At 37.1% G+C, this 23662-nt stretch overlaps 2 protein-coding genes across 6 annotated transcripts in view; one reads left to right on the top strand and one right to left on the bottom strand.

The window, feature by feature from the left end:
• Positions 1 to 3: 3 nt before the first annotated feature.
• Positions 4 to 19436, bottom strand: DIS3 (DIS3 homolog, exosome endoribonuclease and 3'-5' exoribonuclease). The gene is made up of 21 exons (XM_053970069.1): positions 19197 to 19436; positions 16866 to 17023; positions 15957 to 16150; positions 15771 to 15844; positions 14555 to 14722; positions 13506 to 13670; positions 12504 to 12617; positions 12277 to 12414; positions 11095 to 11241; positions 10230 to 10346; positions 9329 to 9430; positions 8682 to 8746; positions 8492 to 8576; positions 7764 to 7891; positions 7216 to 7302; positions 6395 to 6551; positions 4612 to 4826; positions 3355 to 3523; positions 2814 to 2972; positions 2274 to 2396; positions 4 to 333 (listed from the first exon to the last, which is right to left on the bottom strand). Exons 1-21 carry the CDS (start codon positions 19434 to 19436, stop codon positions 244 to 246), a joined length of 2895 nt encoding a protein of 964 aa, XP_053826044.1. The 3' UTR covers positions 4 to 243.
• A 160-nt stretch (positions 19437 to 19596) lies between these two features.
• Positions 19597 to 23662, top strand: part of PIBF1 (progesterone immunomodulatory binding factor 1) — a 105280-nt gene continuing 101214 nt past the window's right edge. For all 5 annotated transcript variants that reach the window (XM_053971147.1, XM_053971148.1, XM_053971145.1 and 2 more), the window contains exons 1-3: positions 19597 to 19876; positions 20716 to 21031; positions 21863 to 21963. In XM_053971147.1, coding sequence (XP_053827122.1) covers positions 20780 to 21031; positions 21863 to 21963 — 353 coding nt within the window. In that variant the 5' untranslated portion in view covers positions 19597 to 19876; positions 20716 to 20779. The remainder of the gene's footprint in view (positions 19877 to 20715; positions 21032 to 21862; positions 21964 to 23662) is intronic.

The following is a 23662-nucleotide window of genomic DNA, read 5'->3' as shown; positions in this document are numbered from 1 at the left end:
TAATTTCTTCACTTTGCAGAAATATTTATTTTCACCCACAGGACAAAGGTGTAGATATACATCATTTTAAAATTTGTTCTGCATTCATCATCATAAAAAAGGAGCTTTAAAAAAATTCTTTACAGATTATTAAAATGTGTATTTAAAAAGTAAACAAAACCTGCTTCTAGCAACTTTTTTTGCCCATAGGGAAAAATATGTTAATGCAAGTACTTGTGATGTCATCTTAACTTTTATTTCCAGCTATTTTTGTCGCTTCTTTTTCTTTTTCTCTGGTTCTTCCTTGCTGCTTGCCTCTGCAGAGAGACTTGTATGCATATCATTTCCTAATATCTACAGTAAGAAAAAAAACAGAAATCAGAACATTTTTATTCATTTTTTGCTATCCTATTAAAACTTGAGTTTATTTGTACAGACCTTTTACAAACACTGTGCCAACATCAGAAACTTCTGAGTTAGATAATCACCTAAGAGTCATTCACCTACCATCTTAGAACAATCAGAGGTAGAACACTCACCTGAAACAAAAGCTGAAAAAGGCAAAGAGAAGCAACAGGACCCCTCCTGACAAAGCCACCCCAACCATCAGCTTGCATTAGCCTTACTTTGTGTCTGTTTTCAAAGTGTCCCTCAGACTGGAGTCATGGCCTCAACAGAAGCTCTTGACAAGCTGAGCAGAAGCAGAGGGCAGCTCAGCATGTGAATGCACATCAGAACACATGGGCTCCTCTCTGCTACAATTTTTATTTTCTAGTCCCAGTTTTTGAAATCACAGGGATTCACCTCACCCAGGCTCAGGGATGGACAGATCAGAGCAGCCCTGCTGGGAAGGACTTGGGGGTGCTGGTGAATGAGAGGCTGAACATGACCCAGCAATGTGCACTCACAGCCCAGAAAGCCAAACATGTCCTGGGCTGCATCCAAAGCAGTGTGGGCTGCAGGGACAGGGAGAGGATTCTGACCCCACCTGCAGTGCTGCATCCAGCTCTGGGGGTCCCAGCAGAGGAAGGATGTGGACCTGTTGGACTGAGTTCACAGGAGGGCCAGGAAAATGATCAGAGGGCTGAATGAAACAGCTCTCCTGTGAGGAAAGGCTGACAGAGTTGAAGTTATTCAGCCTAGAGAAGAGATTCTAGGGAGACCTTTGAGCAGGTTCCAGGACCTGAAAGGGGATCCTACAAGAAGGCTGAAAAGGCACTTTTCACAAGGGCATCATCCAGTGACAGGAAAGTGGGGACTGCTCCCACTTGAAAGAGAGTAGGTTTAGTTTAGGTGTTAGGAAAAAGTGCTTTATTCTGAGTGATGAAGCACTGAAACAGGTTTCCTAGAGAAGATGTGGATGCTCCATCCCTGGAAGTGTTCAAGGCCAGGTTGGATGGGGTTTTGAGCAACCTGATATTATGGAAGGTGTCCCTGCCTATGGCAGGGGAATTGGAACTAAATGATCGTTAAAAGGTCCTTGCAACCCAAACCATTGTATGGTTCAAGCTCATACAACAGCTCAAAGATCAGAACATATTTACATGATTTCTCAAAGAAAAAAAGTAATAGTTGTTTGATTGTATAAACAGAAAGAAGCTTTTCCTTAATTTGGGTTGTCCTTTTCCTCTGTGATAAGGGATGCGCAATTGATGCAACAATCTGTTTACCAAGAAAGTTACATTTACCTTACTCTAAGAGCACGATTTTGTAATGTCATGCAAAATACTTATCAGGCCTAAAGTATGAGAGCAAGTGAAACTCCCTGTGTCCCAAATGCACAAAGAAGCTAGAACTGAAAAGTCTTGAGACTAGAGACAATTATTAGGACATTACAGTTCTTACAATATTATCAAGAGACAATTTTTATATTGTGGGAGTAGTAAGATAGAACTGCCATTGACACTCAGCAATTATACAGAGCTGAGCCACCCATCACAGTTACAGTGTAGTTCACTATAATAAAGAGAACACCCTACCAAATTTGGGCAGATTTTCAAAGGGACACCTAATTACAGAACTGTGAAATTCAATACATTACTTCAGCAAATCATTATCATTCCCAACAGTGGAAATATCCTGATGGGCCCAGAACAGAAGTTTAATTTAGAGGGCTCTATTCTTTTCAACAACCAGTGAAGACAGACCCGTGTTTTATTGAGAGTGGATATGAAGCAGTCATTACAAGCTGCTGCTAAATTATGTTTTTTCTTCTGGATTAAATTTCAATTTTACCACGATGACTTTTTAACATTACTGAAGGATAATATGGTTCTAAGAATTTTGTGCCTTACCTTGGGCTCTACCAAGACCATCCGCATTTTCTGATGTTGGATGTTGGAGTCGTCTAACATAATGTTCACTTTAACTTTATCAAATACACATAGTGTTGTGTTTTCAACAGTAAGTGATGGCACCTGAAAGTTCAGATTTTGTATAAATACTCACTATTTGCAACAGCTTATGTTTTTATACAAATAAATATTTTTGTATGAAAATAGCATTGTTAACATGTAAATAAAAATAAACCAAAAATTACTGTAGTGAATATTCTGTGTTGTAATATGTGGTACACGCATTTTCTGCAGTAATTAATCAGATAATTAAATGTCAGTACTATCTATTACAGAAACAAATTCCCTCAGAACCTACTTATTTAGACTTACAAAGACTATAGTGGCATTCATTACTATTAGAGATTAATGAACTTGCATTTAGAAAAGCCTCATCCTTCTATATCCAACTGGAATAGAGTTTAGTCATTCTGCTTGCTTACCAAATCAAAAAATAAAGGTGTTTAAGAACAAACCTTAAGAATAATAGTAAGAACATACCTCACTGTTGTACTCCAGTTTTGGTGTTGGTTTATCCTTTTCTTCAAAGAAGACTGTTCCTTCTAAGCCATACTTGGGAATCAGAACCACAATTGCATTTTTTCTTATAAATAATATATATGCATCTTCATTTACTACTCCCTTGGTTTTGAAGAAGAGCTGTAAAAAAGCAGAACACACAAATAAGAAAAAAAAAAAAGCACTAGAACATTATCTTCTGAATTACAGATACACTATCTCAGAAAAATAAAACATACAAATATACATCTATATTTAGTGATAATTACACAGCATATCCTGAAAGCAGATTTAAAAAATCACAAACCACTTATAACATTACTGTAGGATTAAGCATTCATACTTATAAAAGCACAAAACTAAAAGAATCCTCAAGATGCCAGTCTGAGTTTTTCAGAATGAGCAAAATAATGTTTTAAGCTTTTTGTCAGAAGCATTCCTCAGCCTTTATAATTTCTGCACTCTTGGTTCTTTTTGCCCTAGCAGTGTCCATAGGTGAACATAACATCTCAGAACTACTTACCTGTGTATGGAATGCCACAGAGGCTCTTTGTGCATATTGTGCCATTTTATGTCGGTAATTAAGATTTTTACACATCTCTGCCAGTTTGTGTTTATCTGTCAGTTCTGGGTAAGTACTGTCTGCTCCTATGGCCACTGCCAAAAGCCGATGGACTATGATATCAGCATACCTGCAAAGATGAGGTTAAAATCATCAGTGACATAGTAATACATAGTTTTTCAGAATTAATAAAGTTTCTGAACATACGTTTGTTTTTGTGAATCTTACAGATTTAAGTTTTTTGAATAATGACAGTCTGCTAACAACTCCCTCTATTAATTCAGCATCCATCTCTTTGCTGACCAAAGATGCACTGTAAAGCCAGGATACTGTTTGCTAAGATAAATTCTTCATTGTGCCAGAAAAAGAAACAAAGTTGAATTTTTGGACTAAAGAATAATCTTTCACCATGGCATTTTAAGCCAATCCTTCTTCCCTTTCCCATGAAATTAGACAAGTTTAGTGTAGAATAATATCTCAATGCCAGAGATCTGCAAAGCATAATCACATTTGAACTTCTTGTTACATAACTTATTAGAATTTAAGCGAGGAACATTTTAATACATCTGGTACTTTGGTGAGGAACTTTTTAATACATCTGGTAAGAACTAAAATTTACCATTTGGACTCCTAGAAGTTCTACAAATTGTCCATATAAAAGCATAGGAATTTTAATCCACATCCAAGAGATTTCACTTGAAATGTTTCTCAGGAGCATGATAACAATTATTTTCTTCAAAACTCAGTGACTTCTTGGTCAGACAAAAAAACTAATGTACTTTTCCAAGAAGTATGATTTCATTGCATGCAACAGCTGCCAATTACCAATGTTTTCAGTTACCAATTACCAGTGTTTTCATATGGAAAATTCAGTCTCCTCAAAATTTAAACACAGTTTCAATCTCAAAGATGACTGAGCAAACTCTGCCTCAGTCTCTGGCTAAGACTACTGCTGACTGACCCTGAAGTGCATTTCTATGCCAGACATGTGCATTAGAGATGGATTCCTACTGATTTTTTTTTTTAATGTTACTAAACCCTAGGAGCTGTGGACAGTAAACCTGGGAGTGTACATAAAGATGGACTGCTACATAAGCCACTGCTGGTTCAACTGAAATCTAACACTGAACAGAAACCTTTTAAGTGGACAACACCACCATTTCTTCACAAATAAATCACTTATTTCTTTTCTCAGAAACTTTTGTAAAATACAAGTACCTTCTAATAGGTGAAGTAAAGTGAGTATAAATAGGTGAGGCTAAACCATAATGATGAAAATCATTGTCCATTCCCGAGCAGAAATAAACAGCTTGCATCATGCAGCGAGTGGTCAAAATTCGCAGCAGTGTATTTAGGTAGGGGAATGTAGGAGATTCAGCTTTGTCTAATGATTCAGCTAAAGCTTTTGCTGAATCTGTCTTAATTTCCAAATTCTGAAAGAAGAGAAGAAACAAAAAAGGCCAAGTATTATTAGCAAATTTTAAGAATATAAACAGAAATGTAACAGCTACATCTAGGATAATCTTAGAAACAGGCACAGGTATAGCACCTAATAACATGATGGAATGCTACTACTACAAAAGCAAACAAAATCCATCCATGCACAGGTCCTTCCCTCATTATTAGTAGTGCACTATGCAAAATCAAAATGCTGACTCAGTAGCCTATAATTCAGAAAAGACACCCATTCTGAACTAAGAAATACTTTATGCCAATATTAACAAAATTTTATTTCCTTTGGTTTTATTCTTTTATCCTTTTATTAAATCAGAAAGAATGTTAAAAAAAAACCAAACATGTATTTATGCCACACAAAGATTCTCACCCAAGCACAGGGTAAGTAATTGACTTTATGGTATTTCCTCTGCAAAATTATTATAATGTATACTTGGAAAAGTGAAATGTAAAATGAGTATAGTGTATGACATTTTTTTCCCTGTTTGCCAATGATCTCTGATAAAAATTCAGGTAGTGTGAAAATACATAATGCATTTTTAACTTCCAGAAACACAAGGTAAATTTCATCACATGATCACATGTGATCTTTCCATCACATATAGCACTGACAATAAAATAGGATTCAGAGATCAAATTATGCCTGTATTATGTTAAGATAATTACATTTTTATTAAAAAAGTATAAACACAGCATATTAATACCTAATTGTGATGGTTGTGTCAAAAGCAGTAAAAAAGCCACTTTGGTTTATTTAAAAGAATGTTTACCTATGCACAGGAATTTAGCTTTCCAAATAAAACAATACTTTAAAAATAGTTTTCAGAACATAAATTAAATCATTATCATTATTCCAGTTTTACAGCAGTGGAAAATTAAATAGGCTAGGTTTAGACTTGGCTATTTATGTCACACTGAGAGAATCTGGAAGTTCCTCTCTTAACCTTAAGAAAAAAAAAGGGGGTGGAGAAAGATCTGAAGGGAAAGGAAATGTGAATGTACATCACAGTAACTACAAAATTAGAAGTTTAGCTCAAATAAGATCCTGAAACTGGAAAACTGATTTTTTCTCTTCAGACTCCTTAATTAAATTAGATTTGTTTCAGGCTAAATAAACCTCTAGCTGATCTATGGAGAAGATGGAAACTATAAAAACATTTTCTTATTTCCTGACTTTAAAATAAATGTGTTATTTGATGTGACTGATCAATTTTTAAGTACATCAATAATGTATGTGATCCAAAGTCAAAAACTCTCAAAAATCACATGTGACTTGGTGAGGAGAAACATTCACAGCTCACAAGTGCTACAATGTAAGACTTAAGAGAATGGTATGTTTTCTTTACCTAAGAAAGGTTTTAAAAAGCACACCTTCCTTTCACCTAGAGGTACAATTATCCTGCTAAAAATACCAGGGATTTCAAAGTGTAGCTGATACACTTTTGAAATACTGCTTTCCAGCCCTTACTCCTAGATAAGTGGCCAACCAGAAACAAAATACATATTTTCATAATTAATTCACTTAATTAGCATGGTAAGAACTTGCCTTGGACTTTGCAGCCTTTACAAGGATGTCGTAATTTGATGGGGGAGGAGCAGGATGTTTCCGGAGCAAGGCAAACTCTGGGAACTCGTCATAAATTTTTTGTGCTACAGAAATATTGGCAAGCAACATGAACTCTTCAACCATGGAATTTGTCTCTCTATCAAGATAAATATTTTATATTGTTAGAAAAGCATTAGACATTTACTTTGAGTGCCTAATGAAGAAACACTCCACCATCCTAACAATGTTACATAACATTAATTATTATTAATTAGTGGTTTTGAACATTTATACAAGTAGGCAAGCAATTATAAGGCTAAAAACAATGCTTATTAAGCTCCAAATACTGACTCAAAAGAAAAAAAAAAAAACCCTGAAATATTCTAAACATTAAAATCAAGAAAAATGCTCATTAAAATGCCTGAAAAAACCAACAGGTAAACCTCTTGACTTCTTCTTACAAAGTTCACATATGAAGCATAGAGCTCAAGACTCACTAAATAAATACTGCAGTAAAATAGAGGAATTCTCTTTCTGATGATCAGCTCGACAAAGAAGTTGTGGATGCTTTATCACTGGAAGCATTCATGCACAGGCTGGGTGGGGCTTTAAGCAACATGGTCTAGTGGGAAGTGTCTGGGCCCATGGCAGGGGGGCTAGAACAAGGTAAGCTTCCAAGGTTCCTTCCTCCTCAAACCATCCTCTAATTCTATGACGGCCCTGCACTATTACAGGAACTTTGTAAATCATTACATGTTGCTACTTAAACACGTCTTTAATTCCATCCCTACCCTGAATTAACTAACAAATAAAATGCATACTTAAGCTCCTTAGTCTGCAGATCAATAGGATCATGAGTTTCACTGTCCATGTGGAAACGAACTTCTGGTGACGCAAGTGTCAAGGCTCTGCAACATAGTTAAGTGGTATTAAAAAATTACAGTAAAGCAGACAGAGCAGCTGAGCTGCAAGCCTGTAACATCATCTGGGGTTACCTTGACACTGTAATTTAAAATTAGCAGAAATTAAAAATAAAATTGTGTAATGTTCAAATTTTCAGGAAATGTCAAGCAAATACAAACAATAGAAGCTCCTAAAATTTCAAATGCTACCCCTATAGTTGTGCTTTTATGACTCTGTGAGATCCATATTGATTGATCTTGAAGAAAAAGTAAATATCCCAAATTTATAAATTTTGGGAAATAAGGATAAGCATTCTTATGCAAATTAAAATGGCAAAATATTTCTCTTTCACAAGATTTTCACTAGAAAAATGGACACAGAACCATAATATATTTTGACAGCAAGAACAGTCAGAAAAAAAGGGGGAAAAGGTAACAGGTATTACAGATAACAAATAATGGCTTACCCATTATCAATTCTTTTCTTCTTCAGAATTTTTGCTAATTTGTTTAATCGACGTAGGCTGCTAGTAATATCATCATTCATAGTTGCTGAATCGATTCTCATCTGTGCTTCAGCATATGTAAGAGAAGCCTTGAAGAGGTTAAAAAAACCAGACATCATGATACATAATTGAACACTAAAAAAAAAACAACATAGTTCTTTCTGTCTTGCAGAACGTGTGGCTTGCTGTCGTAATTTGGTTCACAATAATACAAAGCTTTACATTCAATACCTACATGCCTTTTATTCACAAAGAATAATGGACAAATGAGGACAGATCTGTCTAAGATGTTAAGATATACCAGGCATTTACAGTGGGTTTTCTTTTGCTGATCACATGTGTTTTATACATTGGAAGTCTAGTTTTCAGAAATGTATTGAATATCCACAGAATCCACTGAATTTAACTGATTAGCTGGTATTTGTTTCAGGCTAAATAAACAACGTCCTATATGCATCATACACACAGTAACTGCACACGTAAACAATGCAGCTTTAGATGCTGAGAAGAACACTGAAGAATCAAACATTTTCTTTATTTTTAGTATTTCAGCACAATCTTCTAATGCTAATAAAATATAAATAATTAATCAGAAAGAAAACTTTATTATCAAGTTTGTTGATCATTGTTTTTATAATACCGTGTACAGCTTTTTATTTCAGAATTATAGTAATATTTACATGACTTACCTTGGAATTAATAATACTCTTTGTAAATCTGGTTTTTAGAATTTCAGCCTTATGGTTCATTTCCCATATGCATGAAAATGCAAGCCTGTGTGGGAGAGAGAGAAGAGAAGGAGGGGACAATCTCTTAAAATCCCTATATAAACCACAGTAGTTTCTTGCCTGGATCAAAGTATGGGTCATATACATATACCTGTCCACATTAGATCTCAGAGAGCATAAGTTGGAACTAAGTAGCTCTGGAACCATATCAATCCTCTGCAAAGTAAAGAATAAAATAAGTTAGTATTTTAACTTCCTGATTTTCAATATAATAAAAGCTTGGAGATTTTTTTTTTTTTGGCCAAAAAAAGCTCAGACTACTGAAAGAAAAGTGAGCCACTTGAAGAAAATTAATTCTAAGATTCCTTTTAGTTACCATCTTTTTAGTACCAGTGATTTCTGAAAAGAAATCATGGTCTGGAAGAAATAAACCAGGACTAAATCTATAGCATTAATGAATGCAAATCACAGGAACCTTCAGAGAGTTAGCACTCACAAAAAAACACAAAAACCAATGGAAAAGGCAAAATTGGGCCACTTCTTCAATTTCAGATTGAAATTAAAACACTATTCCAGTTTCAGAACCACTTGCTAATAATGCTTCAAACCAGAGTTGAATGGGATATTGTCTAGATAGTGGTTTTTAACAGATAAACCAGAAAATAAAATTGTCTTAGACAAACTGTCTTTTTTTTTCTCCTTAGTTCAGAAAGAGTATCTCCACTCCCAAGAATTAAAAGAGGAAAGCAATGAAAATCCAACCACTTAATCACACAAGAAGCTGTAGAAAAGAATTACTTTTTCACACAGATACACTGTTGTTCCTCTTTTTACTGACTCCTCATCCAAAGCATTTCCTGGGCGAATAAAATGACTGACATCTGCAATATGTACACCAACCTAAAAAACAAGCATCACGTTATGCACCTCATGAAAGAGAAACAGTTTTCAGAGTGAAAGAAACTTAACCACATTTTTATAAACCAATTTATCCATTCCCAGTTCCTTTCAGCACCTCCCATATTTCATAATAAGAATAGTTTAAACCCATCACACTGATATTAAAAAAGTAACAGTTGCAGCAATTATCAAAAAAAACAGCATTTGTACATTTAGGGGAAGTTATATTCATGACCAATGCAGCTTTTCTTTGAGGGCCCAAATAACCTCTTTCATGTTCTTCAAGACTCACTGCAAACTTCTTTTTGCTATTCTGTTTGCTGGACTTTCTAGTCTGGCACACCCTACTATTACAATTCCAAATTAATTTCTAAAGAAGACAATCTGACTGAATCAGATATAAGGGAGTAGAGAGCTGGTGTTAAGCCTGTAGCTTTTTACTGCCTTTTTAAAAATAAAACAGTAATTCCACAGGCATTACAGCAGTAGCTTAATTTTTTCTTTTTTTCATAGTTCCTTATCCTAGCTGTAAATATCCTTGTTTATACTATTTAGCTAAAACAGTAAATAAATTTTATGTTAAATTCTCATGCCAAATGAGGATAAAGCAGGGTGAATTTAGAAGACACTAAATTCCCACTTTTGACACTGATCTGATGCAAATTAACTCCCCTTTTTATTACCATCTTGCAGCTGTGCAAACACCATTAATTTATTTATAACAGATCTGGAACTTTGCACGTATATTTGTAAAATAAAGGAAGAAGTAAGTAAATAAATGACTAGATTGATACAATACCTCTAGAGTTCCATTTCCTATTTCTCTGCAATGCAATGCATCATCAATATCTGTACAACCAGGAGGATCAACACTACAAACACTCAGATGCCTTAAGTCCTCCCTGTGTTTCATATCCTGAAATTTAAAAGAAACAAAAAATTGTTTTCAAGAACACCTTCCTTTTCCAAGTAAAAATGATCATTTGAGAAAGGCACGTTACATAAGATTTTCCCCAGCAACCAAGTATTTTCAGAATGTTTATTTTGTTTTGGGCGGTTTGTTTGTTTTATGACAAGATCAAAACAGATATGCAGAAACTACAATGACAGAGAAAACAACACAAAAGTACTAATTTTTTTTTTTGTTTTACAGAAATGAGGAAGAGAATCGGAACACAACCATAGTTTCATCACAATCTTAGAATTCGCAGCATAAGGAATTGAAGATTTTTTCAAGTAAAATTTTGACTGATGTCCAGCTGAATGATGTGTCTTGGATATGACTGCTCTGAAGTTTAGCTTTCCAAGGCTTAGATGTCTAGATAATTGAAAGGAGCTGCACACTTTGTAAGTATCTATCCTTGCAAAATAGCTATCTTTCTCCTTTGCAAAAAATCTTCTTTTATCTTTATTCTTTAACAAAACCTGCAGTATCATCTTTATCTTAAAATATTTATCCCCCACAAATGCAGTTTTAGCCAAAATGCAAAAACTTGAAGAGGTCTTGTTTCCATCAGAAATCCAGCTGAAAGTTCCCACTAAGACAGAACAGTCCTGCACAACATTTCTCATCTATTTCTGGTGCATTGGGATATTCTAGAATGTCAGAGTTTGCATTGAAGGGGAAGGCACAGTAATTACTACAATAATTTACAAATTATTACCTCTTCTGTAATGCTCCATGGCATTTTTGGTAGGAAACTAAGGACAGCTTGAGAAAAAGCCTGGTGAGGAACATCATGTTCAAGCAAAAGAACTTCTGTCTCTGTTTCTTTATCTCCAGCGCTTCCCAAATTCTTTACAAAATGACCCTGAGGAATAATACAGGTACATACACACACACATATATCAAGCAATACCATTTGTCCAAAAGTAAGTATGTAAGAACATTAACCCTTAGGTTATTCTTGTATTAAGCTACACAGTAGAAGCAATCTTTTTAAATTTGGTTAACTTTCTCATCTTTAGGAGAAATTTGATTTTAAATATTTATTTGATGCAGTAAGTCTGAACCAAGTCCATCCAGACTATTTTCTTAGAATGGGTCTAAATTCTTCACAATTAAGACTCCAAAACTTATTAAATCATTTTTGGAGGAAGGAAAACCACTGCTGCAAAAGCAGCAGAACTAATTCACTCTAATTTCTCTATGGGTTTGCCTTGTGCCATGTATCCCACACCCTAATACCACATCAACTCTGCCTTTGTCCTCAGTTCTCTGCAGCAATGCTGTCTTTGTTTTAATGCTTTTTCCATATATTCCATGTTCTCTTCATTTCTCTAAACTAGTGGGAGACACCTGTGCTCTGCTTCAATACAAGCTGTGCATTCCCACAGGAGCCACTGAAAGACATCAAAACCTGGCTAGTGTTCAATACAAATGGAAGGCAGTGTCCTCAGTTTCTCATACAGCCTCTGTTATTTATACTGAACTTTTAACTACTTTAACCCTACTGGCAATTTGAGTGCACTGGGTGCATTTGTCAAATTTCTGAACAGTGACTGGTATGTGTGAATGAGCAAAATCAGAGCAAAAGAGTCACACTTCTAGGAACCCAAACTAAAGTCCCGGTTAATCTATATAACGCACCTTCAGTAGCACATATATGTTCACTGCAGAACTGGATGAGTAAGCTTTTTAAGTATGAAACCCCATAGCTGGTTGTTAAGTGCAAATTAAACCATTTAGGGACTTCCTTAATTTGCACCATCAAATAACACCTCAGCAAATTTAAACGTCATCTCAACACTGTTTGCAGTTACTCAGTGTTGCAGATAAATATTTTACCTAAGAAACACAAAAAAATCAGGTAGTTAAAAGTTCAGAAGAAAATGCCTAAACTTACATTAGGATACCTGGAATTCCTGGGCCAACCATCAATAGCAACAATTATTCTTTGCCCTTCCAATGTATCTGCTTGTCTGGTTTCTATTCGAATGCGAGGAATTCTGCGATCAGCTGGTGTAAACAAATGGCGCCTTGCCTACGGACAACCAGAAAAAGGAACAATTAATTTCCAAAAAAAGAAGAAAAACCAACCCTGCACTTAGAGTAAGTGGATTATTTCCTCACCTCTTTGATCTGTGACTTGGAAAGCATCCCACAATACGGCCGCCAGTTTCGTTTTATAATGCCTACTACTCTTCCTGTAGGCCTCAGCATGTCCTTGTTAATGGAAGTCTTCAGCTGGTAGAACACAGGTTAAAAATACAAAACTGTTTGAACTCATGTTAGAGTACAGTAGATAACTTAAAACTTAGTAGCAACATTTTGTAACTCATTATAAGGACATAATCCTGTGCCTTCCTGTGCTTTGCATGACTTTTAGTATTTTCAGTATGTGACACGACTGAAATCACATCAGTATGTGATGTGACTTAGCAGAGACAGTGGGAGAAGACAGTGTTCTGCAGCCTTTTTCTGGTGTTCTTCATTTTTCTGAAAGGATGTCCATTAAGAAAACCCAAACAAATAATATTTTCCAAGTCATTTTACAATCTATTATTTCAATTTTTTGGAGTCCTTTTACATTGCCTGAAAATTCTCCAGTAATTCTCCACATAATTATTAAAAAACATTCCTATGAAATTCAGTGGAAAGATAGTAAGTGGATTTTTAAAGAAATTATCTTCTTGTACAGGGCATACATGCATGTACAGGCATGCACATTATGTGGAATTACTGCAAGACCCAAAAATATTTTACAACAGGTTCCAAATGTATGTATTTCCTATAAAAAGTGACTGTCAGTATGGTACAACACCTACTCTAACAAATCCTAATCTGCATAACAGTAAATACAGATTTACATTATTACATGACTACCACTCAGTAACTTTTGGATTCATTACACTTAATAAAGTAATGTGGGAATTTCAAGCAGAGACTAATTGAAAATGATCCATTTTATCCACCATCATGTATTTAACACAACTGTACAACTCCAATTAAGTTTTATGATTTCTGTATTCACATTTTATAAGGACGATATATAAATCTAAAGCCTAACACAGGATACCACAGATTTCATCTCTTTCATAACACCACAGTTAAGAAAGATTATTTCTTTCATACAATGTTCTCTTTCTCCTCTTCATTTTCAATGTTCTCTTCATTCTGACCATCATCTTGCAAGACCACTGAGGATGGTGCCACCCATTCATCTTTTGCCAACAGCTCCACGGCTACAATATCTTCATGAATTGCTCGGTTTAAATGTTTCAGGCCCTGTACAATTATCTGGATTTTTTTAGAAAACAAAATGGAAATGCAAACATTCATTATGATGAAAACACAAGACCCAAATCTAGAGCAGTGTAACAGAAGAGTAAACATGTTTTACATTCCAAAGAACATTTTAAAGTATGGTTGTGATGCACTTTTTTCCTTTGCCGAGGTTTCTTACAGTACAGATGATCTTATTCCAACTGCTCTTATAAGAAATATGTTTTTCCTGGGTTTTTTGGTTTTTTTTTTAATTAAGTCAGACAATTCTATTTTTGCAGGATACTGAGAAAGAGGAATAGAAGAGAGACAAGAGAAGTACCTCCAGCTGCCATAAACAGGAAGGGAGGAGACAACTGCCACTGCTTGGAAACAGTGTTTGTACAACTGCACCAACCGAGAATCCAGCAGGCAGATAGATGGATTAACTGCTAGGTGGGAAACAGCTCATCTACCCCTCACCAGGCAGGAAAATAGCAGGGGGAAACAAAGCAGGAGACCCCCACAAGGGCTCATGACTGGTTTTTTCCCTGAAAATCCTCCTATACAGTTGTTCCTTTGTCTTTCACCATATATCTCAAACTGGTTTTAAAAACTGTTAAGATGTCAGTTAAAAAACTATTAACAACCAAGATTAATCTTTATTTTACCAATTACTTTATCAAACTGTAATTTAAATACATTATTCTTTTTCCAAAAAGAGCACAGTCAGCATTTCAGGACTCTATATCCATACAAATAAAATATGAAAACATCAGCAAGAACATCAGAAAAAAACCCAGAAGAGTAAAATATTATTAATATGCTCCCTTTTAACATATGTCACCATGAAATAATTAAATTTTAAGTCATTCCTAAGGTTAGTTAGTTTACTGCATGGAGGTAAAATTAAAACTCACCTCTTTGTTTTCTTCAGCATCTCCATGAACCCAAACAGTAGCTTCAAGATAATTCTCTCTGTTTGCCCTGTAAGTTCCTTGGAGGTAAATACCAGATTTTATTCCTTGCTGCAATTTGCTAAGAGGAATATGTTCTGGGAATATTATTTTCCCACCTTCTATTTCTTTCTTTAGAAAAAAAAATAAAAACAGGAGAGGATATTTTCAGTATTTTATATTCATGTTAATTTCAAAACCAAGCTCTGGAACATGACACACTCAAGCTAACAAACTCCCTAATTGTAACTGTGTGTAGGTATGAATATGCACAAGAATAAAAAACTATTATTAAGCAGTACTTTTTCTAATGAAGCATCAAAAGCATAAAAATGTGGCAATTCCAGGAACTTTTCTTGTTGTCCTGCAGTTACTTAAAAACATACTGCATAATTTTATGTTGATTTGATATAGTGACTAAACAGACACTTAACCAAGAAAATGTTAGCATAGTAGAAGAGTATGGCACATAGTGTATGTACTGTAAGCTATAGGAAACATTATGAAAATACATTACTGTGACCAAAATTTAGAACAGTCAGACAATTGCTTACACCTGAATGATCTACAGTTAACTGCTGAGAATACCTGAGTCCTCTTTCTTCCCACTCTTGCATAGAGCTCTATTCTGTTAAAACTAACTCTGATGAAATTAACTTTCCTATTTTTGTGGTAAGTGTTCAGCTATATCACTTGTATGTGAACATATGAGTCTTGATTCTGATAAGCACAAAGCACAAGGAAATAGAAGAAGATGTAGCTCATATTTGAGCTGCAGCCTGCATTTATGTCAACTTAACTAATAACCAAATGAAAATGCTTTTGATCAATAACTTAACACAGATTTTCCAGCAGACACAAAATCAAGATCTAAATGGTTTGCAATATATTTTGTTTCCACTTTGTTGTTTCTGTTATTATTCTCATCTTCACAATAGTTATCTAAAGCAACTGTCTTTTTACAAGATACACACTAACAGGCATATAAGCAGAACTGAAATTGGCTGCAATATTTCCTTTTTACTTTTCAGTTGTCAAAAAGTTAAATTGCCAGAATACTAATAAAGTCCAAACTCTTTGTATTCTAAACTGATGGCAGTACCCTGATATACAGTATGCAATATTATACTGCAAGCCATTTGTGATCAATTTATTTTATAAGAAGAAAATAAAAACATACCCCTTCATCAGATACACAAGCAAGACGATCTACAAGCTCAGGATTAGCTGTCAAGCTTTTTATATACTCCTCACCTACAAAAGCACACATGTAAATATTTATGCAAGAGATGCATGAGATTTAGGTATCAAGTGACTGCTCAGTTGATTTGAGCAATAAATTACACGTACATACTACTTCACTTACATGTATAGGCAGTTATTCCTTCCTCCAGAGCTTTCTCTTTATTAATTCTGTCATTTGTTAAAAAGATAACTTGAATCTTTTCCTCATCCTCTATTTTCTTCAAGTGTTCATTGTACCATTTCACTGCTACCCGAATGGCTCTGTCATTGCGGTCATTAGAAGTTTCTCCCCGCTTTTGCTCTATGTACGTTTCTCTAAATAAATTTTAAAAACAAAGGGACGTGTTTGAGAAACCAAAACAAATCCCAGAATTTATCTATACTTAAAATTTTCAGACAAACAAGATCAAGGCTGTTAGGCCAAAAGTATGATTGCTAAGAAATTGCTATGAAATGTGTAACACTCATTAGGCCAGGAGACATGGGTAAAGGAAAATAGGAAGGAAGTATTAATTTCTAACACAACTTTCTCATAGACAACTGAAGAGGTTTGCATTCAAGCTGTTAGAACTATGGATTCAAGATTCCTTGAACTGTGATACTGCAGTATTGGAAACTAATTGTGAGCACAAATAAAGGCAAATTAATTGCATCTCCATTTCTCAGAGCTTTCTGTTACCAACTTAATGGATTTTTGAATTCTGCTACAGACTAAGTTGACAATATTCATAAAGCATTGGAATATGTTTAAAAGGGACACTAAAATGGAAAATCAGTATCTTATTACTCAAGATAACAGTGCTAATTATTCAATATTCTAACTCTCTTTACATAACATACATGGATTGATACCAACTATAGACAGAAAAGCTCCTGGAACACCAACTACTTCTCAAAAGAATTCCTTAGAAATATATAGTTCTATGACACCAGTGTAATTTTTCTTCCAGTCCACATGTTCCAGTTTTGTCTTCTACTTTCTTTTACTGGATATCAGCACAACTTTGTTATACCCCATTCCACCCTTTACCTGTGGTGCTCATTGGTGAAAGAATAGAAATGTTTTTCTGGGTTTTGAATCACGTCCCTAATTCGCTTGTACACTGGTGCACTCCGATTCCTGACTTCTTGTAGGACTGTCTGTAGCACAATGACATTCTTAATAACAGGATCTTCAAGGATATCAATCTGAGGAACAAAATGGAAATGAATCAAAATTGTTGTTTAATTCTATCCAATAACAGGACTTGAAATATTTCCTTGGCTAATACATGAAAATCTAACAGGAGTAATGAGTGGGTCTCCTTCTGCCTTTTTCCCCTCATCACTGGGAAACTGGACAGTGTATGAAGTTGCTTTTGCCTCCTTGTGGGAAAAAAAGTCAAATAGGATTTTCCAGCTCTTTGCGACCTGAAGTGAAGACAAAGACTTATTGTGACTTCCAACAAATTTGCCCCCAGTGTGTGCAGGATTCCAGACAAATGTAAGGCCAAGTGTACACTACAAATTTTGCTTACATAAAATGGTTTCCTATAAAATTTATCCTTAGTAAACAAAATGCAACTATGCACAATTTGATGGAAATCTGTAATTTACAGGCTGCCTGCCTCCTTGAGGAATGCAAGCCATAAAATGGTACCCAACTACTCTTACACAGCTGACATGCCTATGCATATGTAGGTTTGAGTTCTCCAGAAACAATCTCACTGTTAAACTGAAATTTTAATTTCCATGGAGTCAAATCAATGAGCATTCTCTGAGCTGCTCTTCACTTCTGAAAGACCTTTTTCTTTTTTAAGGAATTTTGTTAAAATTTTCAGCATTTTGCTTTGCCAACTCCTGACATTAAGACAGAGAAATATACACTAGAAATCCATGTAATCTGTTGTGGGAAAAAGATGGGAGCTTCACTTCCTTGTGGCAAGAAACTGTACAAACTCACCTGCAAAATGAGACAGCAGTAAGGTTCTAGAGGGCACAGCTAAAAGAATAAAAAGCAATACCAGACCAAGCTCTTGTGAACCTGATGCTTACATGACCTGAAAGATTTAGAGCCATATTCATAGGAGAGGAAATCCAGCATTATTATATGCATAAGCTGAAGCACCAGGCCAAGTCTTACTGCGGCAAAAGTGTTGCAGTTTCTAGGCAAAACCTTCCCCTACCCTTACCAAGGCTTCCTCATCCCCACTTCTCCAGTTCACCTCAGCACACCCTGGTACATTCTCAGAGCATTCTATAGGACACACATACAATTTCACCTACGAGAGACCAAGAAGTCCACTTGTAAGAGGCTGAAAACATCCCATGACCTGCTGTTTTGAGACAAAAATCCTTACAACTTTTGGGATCTCTGCTAAAACACACAAGTGTTGCTCCCCTCTCCAGAGTACTCCATGTTAGAATTCATTAATTAGTTACAATCTCCGATGTGTGCACAGGGCTGTTCTACTTTCTACCCAGGTATTCAAAAACAATGAAAGGAAAAAGTTAAACATCAAACCTGGGAATTCCTCCCAGCCTCAAAGTCTACTGTCTGCCCTGCTCAGACTCCATCCTCTGCACAGCTATTGACGAGCTGCACAGTGAAGTTGCTCCCGTGCTTCCAGAGCTGCACATGGGATGATTTCACACCTTCTATTCATTACAATAAATCAATATCACAGCATAAAAAACTTAAACCTACACCCTGAAAAGCAGAAGAGGCATTTAGAAAAATTCAGAAACCAGAGAAGATCCAAAAATTCAGTGACGACATGAAGATCCCAATCGCTACTTGACAGTCCACCAACTTTCTCTGATTGATTTTTCATACCCATACCAGACCACAATGAACAAAATAAATGAATAGATAAATAAATAAATACTGTTCTTTATTCCTTTGATTCAGGCAGAAAAAAAAAGAAACCACTAAACCAAACCAAACAACAACAAAAAAGAAAACCACAAAAGAAACAAAAAATCACACACACACTCCTTCCTCCCCCCCCCCCCCCCCCCCCCCAAAACTGGAACATAGTCTAAGACCAGACCAAGTTCGCTGATGCTATAGCCTTCTCCTCAGGAGCTGGCAGGGAAAGACAAGACTAAACAAGGCAGAAAGAAAGACCCAGGCAAGGACCAAGCAGCCACAGGAAACACGGGAGGAACCAGGCCTGCAGAGCGCTGCCAAACGCGCCCCTCCAGCGCGACGCCAGAACCCACACGGGAACTTACACCCACCACAGGGATTCAGCAAGTGCGGCGCGGGAAGGCTGGAGCCTCCACATGGAGCCCGGTCGGGCCGAGAGGAGGCAGCGGCGGGCCCTCCCCGGCGCTGAGGCGGCTACACCATCCTCCCCTCCCTCCCGGAGGCGCTCACCTGGTGCAGGAGCAGGTTGGTGTCGGGCAGGAGGAAGTGCGGCCCGGGGCAGAGGCTGCTGGCGGGGCCGCTGGGCCGCGCCTCCAGCCCGGGCGCGCTCCCGTTGCCGGGCGCGGCGGGGGGGCAGAGGCGGCACGCGGCGGCGCCGCACACGATGTCGTCGCGCAGGTAATGCTCGCGCACCACCTTCACCACCGCGCCCGCCCGCGTGCGCTTCACGAACGTCCGCGAGGTCAGCATGGCGCGCGGGGCCGGCGGGAAGCGGCGCGGGAAGCGGGAAGCGGCGCGGGAAGGGCGCAGGAAGCAGCGCCGCGGTCGCCGCGGTGATGGCGTGGCGCGAGGCCCCGCCCCCGCGGCACTGAGGGAGGCGGAAGCGCGCGCGCGCGCGTGTGGTGCCGCCGCTGCCCGGGGTGTGTGGGGCAGACCCCAGGACTGGCCCGGCCCGGGCTGCTGCTCCCCAACCCCCGCCGTTGCAGTTACCGCTTGGGCAGCTGCCCGGTGCCTTCTGCAGCTCCGGTCGTCCTGCCGGACGAACAGTATACCCTCTTCCCGAGCTGCCCCCCGGTGCTGTGGAGAAGGAAGGCGGTGGTGGCGGCCCCGGGAGGGCTGCCCGGCTGTCGCTTACCCGGGCTCCGAGAGCGGCGTCTCCTCTCCCCGCTGGTCTCTGAGCAGCGCCGTCTGTAAGTAGCAGCCGTGGTCTGTGCCAGGTGGTTGTAAAAGTCCATGTGGCTGGTGGGTCCAAGCAAGAGCAGTGCAGCTGCTGCTGAGAAGGTTTGCTGCCAGCGAGGTTTGAAAGCAGCTTATAGTAAGTCGGGTCCGGGCTCTCCTCCCAGGCACCCAGCCGTAGGATAAGAGGACAAAGCCTCAAGATGCACCAGGGGAGTGTAAGGTTGGACATTGGGTGGATTTTCTAAACAGGGTGGTTAGGCATTGGAATGCGCTGCTAAGGGAGGCGGTGGAGTCACCATGGCTCGAAGTGCTTAAGGAAAGACTGAACGTGGCCCTGAGTACCATGGTGGAGTTGATGAGGGGATTGTACCTACGAGTCATAGGTTGGACACGGTGATCTCGGAGGTCTTTTCCAGTCTGTGTGATTCTGTGATCAAGGTATTCCTTTATCGTTTTCTCCGGTAAGTCATGTGCCCTCTTATAGGGCACTGTATACGCCTCGTGGGCCTCGGGAGTTTTCAGTGCACATGCTTTTGACAACGTGCATATCTTTATGTAACTATAGCATCATGCTAGTAAGCTAGATTCACATTGGTGTTCCCACTGGTATTTAAGTTATTGTAGTCAAAACGCTTGATAATGATTGTTCAGGAAGAGGGTCCTCAGGCAGTAGCCCTCCAGAGCTTCTCATAAGGTTTTTCAAAATTGAACAATGAAATTCAAAATTTCAAAATTGAACATGAACAAAAAATTGTTCATGTGATACTGAGAAGCATCGCTTGCTTAGTGGTCTAATGTAGTGGTTCATTTTTCATAATGACACTTCATTTAATTGTTTTGATTCTTGCAGTTGATTCTTCAGGAGGCTCATCTCAAAGTATAGCTTAAAAAAGCTTTGCAAATAGTGGAAGAAAATGTCACATAAAAGCTCTAAGGTAATCAAGAAAGTAAATGTTTCTAGCTCCTTGGAATCTGAGGATATCAGCTTGGAAACCACAGTACCAACTGATGATGTTTCTTCCTCTGAAGAGAGAGAAGGTACTGTAAAAATCACTAAGCAGCTGATTGAACGGAAGGAATTGCTCCATAATCTTCAGCTGCTTAAAATAGAATTATCACAAAAAAACTTGATGATTGACAACTTGAAAGTTGAATATTTGACCAAGGTAAGTAGTATTTTTCCTTTCATTATATAATCTTTTTTTGATTTTTGGTACTTTTAGAGTGTGATAGAAACTTCTGTTCTGAAAGGAATTTATTTGAATTGTATGATGGAGATCTACTTAGTTGGTTTGGGGATTTTCTTGTTGTGTTTTGTGTTCTTTCATGGGAAGAAGGGGAAACAAAGATATAGAAAGCTTCACAGACTTCAAGTCATTTTACTTATAAATAAGGGAGGATCTAATTAGGTTTGCCTTTCCTAAACACATAGGAAAAACATATGTTTTCTTTCAGAAATGATGAATAATTTTGTCAGTCGTGTTAGTAGCATAGCAGGGCTTTGAACCTGAGCTAGTGGAGTACTAGAAAAGGTGATCTGAATACTCTTCAATGCTTTGTTAATGAAGAATATACCAACATGCTAACAGTAGATTTTGTTGTGTACAGCTTGCACAAAGATGTATGAAATTAAGAAGGGTGTAAAAACATTGCCACATTTGTGTGCAGTTCATTTTTACAACATACTGTATGCTAACTGGTTTTTATTGGCTTTCTGCTCTGAGTTTAAGTCTAACTTGAAATTAGTTGAACTAATAGCTCTTTAGCTGAAAAAGACCCATTTAAGAACTAAAGCTTTTTAATTTTTTTTTTAAGTCCGTATCATATTCTGAAGCCCTAGTGTATTTAGGGGTCTTGTTAGACAGCCATTATTGGACTGCCCACAGCATTGGGATCTTCATATTGTTATTTCAACTTGTTCTTTTTGTAAAATATTTTTTAAAAATTAATATGGTAACTTATTTTGTTTTATACTCACTCACATTCTTTATATTTAGATTGAGGAGCTAGAGGAGAAGCTTAATGATGCAATCCATCAAAAGCAGCTGTTGTCTTTACGACTGGATAGTCAGTTGGCATTACAGCAAGAAGATGCCAGGTATGATGGAAGTAAAATTAAGAACGTCATCTTTAACAAATTTGTGAGTTAATTTGAATTTGTGTAAATAAATTATTAACAGAAACAGATAATTATTATAACAGTTGCAGGAATAGGATTTCTTTTGCAGATGATATTAGTGTATTCATTCTAAAAATTGAATTTCCATATTTAATTTACATATAAGTAAATTCAAATTCAGTTCTCACTAGCTGAAGTTTGTGGGCTTGGTTTTATTTTACCTAAATTCAAAATTTAGTAGGAAGAGGTAGTAAAAGTGTTCTTAAAACCAATAAAGAGCAAAAGGACTAGGCAGAGGTGACAGAACTTCCATCAATTTAAACAGAATTTTTAATAAATGCAGCATAGAAAGGGAAAGACTTGGGAAAGGTAAGTACATAATGTTTAGCTTTTCCCATTAGTACTTCCTATTTGTCAGAAATGCTTTCAGTTGATGATGTAGGAACTCACTTTCCATGTTGTTTTTTTGAAATATTTGGAGTTAACCTGAAAAATAGACTGGCTAGCAGGCTTCTCCAAACCACTTGGTTAGTTGAGTGTGAAGTGTGAGTTTCCACACCTGTGAAGGAAGGGCATTACTTACATAGTCTCATGTTAAAGCAGAGCTTACAGGATGTGACGACTTCCAAGACCTATTCTGTATTGAGGCTAGAACAGATTTAGGGATGTGGAGCCAGACCTGAGATTAGTTCCAGCAAAGTCTTTCAGCTGAGAGCAGCTTATGGTCAGAAAAACGTTTGTCACCCTGTATGCTTAGCTGCACCAGAGTGGAATATTTTTATGCTGGCCATACTTGAGTTCTCTAAGGAGCGCTCAGTAAAAAGGTACTGATGTGCAAACTGTTATTAATAGGCGTAAAAAAGTTAAGCTACTTTTCCCAATCTTTTCATTAGTTTTCTTGTCAGTCTTTTACTTAACTTTTTATCCTCACGTAATAGAATTGTACACACCATGGAGTGTATCCTTGTGTGATTGCTTTGATGACCTCAGACTTCCTGTTAACTGTACCCTGCCACTGGGGTAGATGTTGACTTGTAATACTAGTTAGTATTTTTTTGTTCCTTTTTAAGTAATACAGAAATGAGTGTTTTAAAGAGTGATTTGTATATGTTTTCAAGAGTTGCAGCTAAAAATAAAAAAAAAAGTAGGTTAGTTGTCTTTGATTTAAAGAAAATAAACACTTCTAAACGTCATGAACTGATGTGCAGTTTCTCTTGCTGTATAAAACCTTATCACTACTGATAATAGTAGTATGGTGTTTTAAGGCTGGAAGTAAGGCTGCTTTTTCTGTTGTAGTAGTGGTTGGTTTGTTGCTGTTTGTTTTTTTTTAATAAAGGACTCCAACTTTGTATATTACAGTGGTTAGAAAATTAAGGGTTGGTATGATGGTGCCTGTGCTGAAACTTGGTAAGACCCAAGTTCAAGTGATTTACCAGCTCCCTGGGGTTTGTGAGGAAATAGATTCTACTTTTTCATGTTTTTAACCTTTTAATTGGTATATTAAGTTTAGTTTGTAAGTTCAAATCAGCATATGTGGAGATTGTCTATTCTCAGATTCAGCTTTGTGTTGTCAATGACTATAAAGTTCCTGGCTTTTTATATATACTGTATCTAATATGACTGTTTAACCATAGTGGTATATAGTCTGGCACTACTTACCTAATCTTTGTAAATTTTT

Source organism: Vidua macroura, chromosome 2, assembly GCF_024509145.1.
Source record: "Vidua macroura isolate BioBank_ID:100142 chromosome 2, ASM2450914v1, whole genome shotgun sequence".
NCBI classification, from domain to species: domain Eukaryota; kingdom Metazoa; phylum Chordata; class Aves; order Passeriformes; family Viduidae; genus Vidua; species Vidua macroura.
This window is presented reverse-complemented; position numbering and strand designations above follow the sequence as displayed.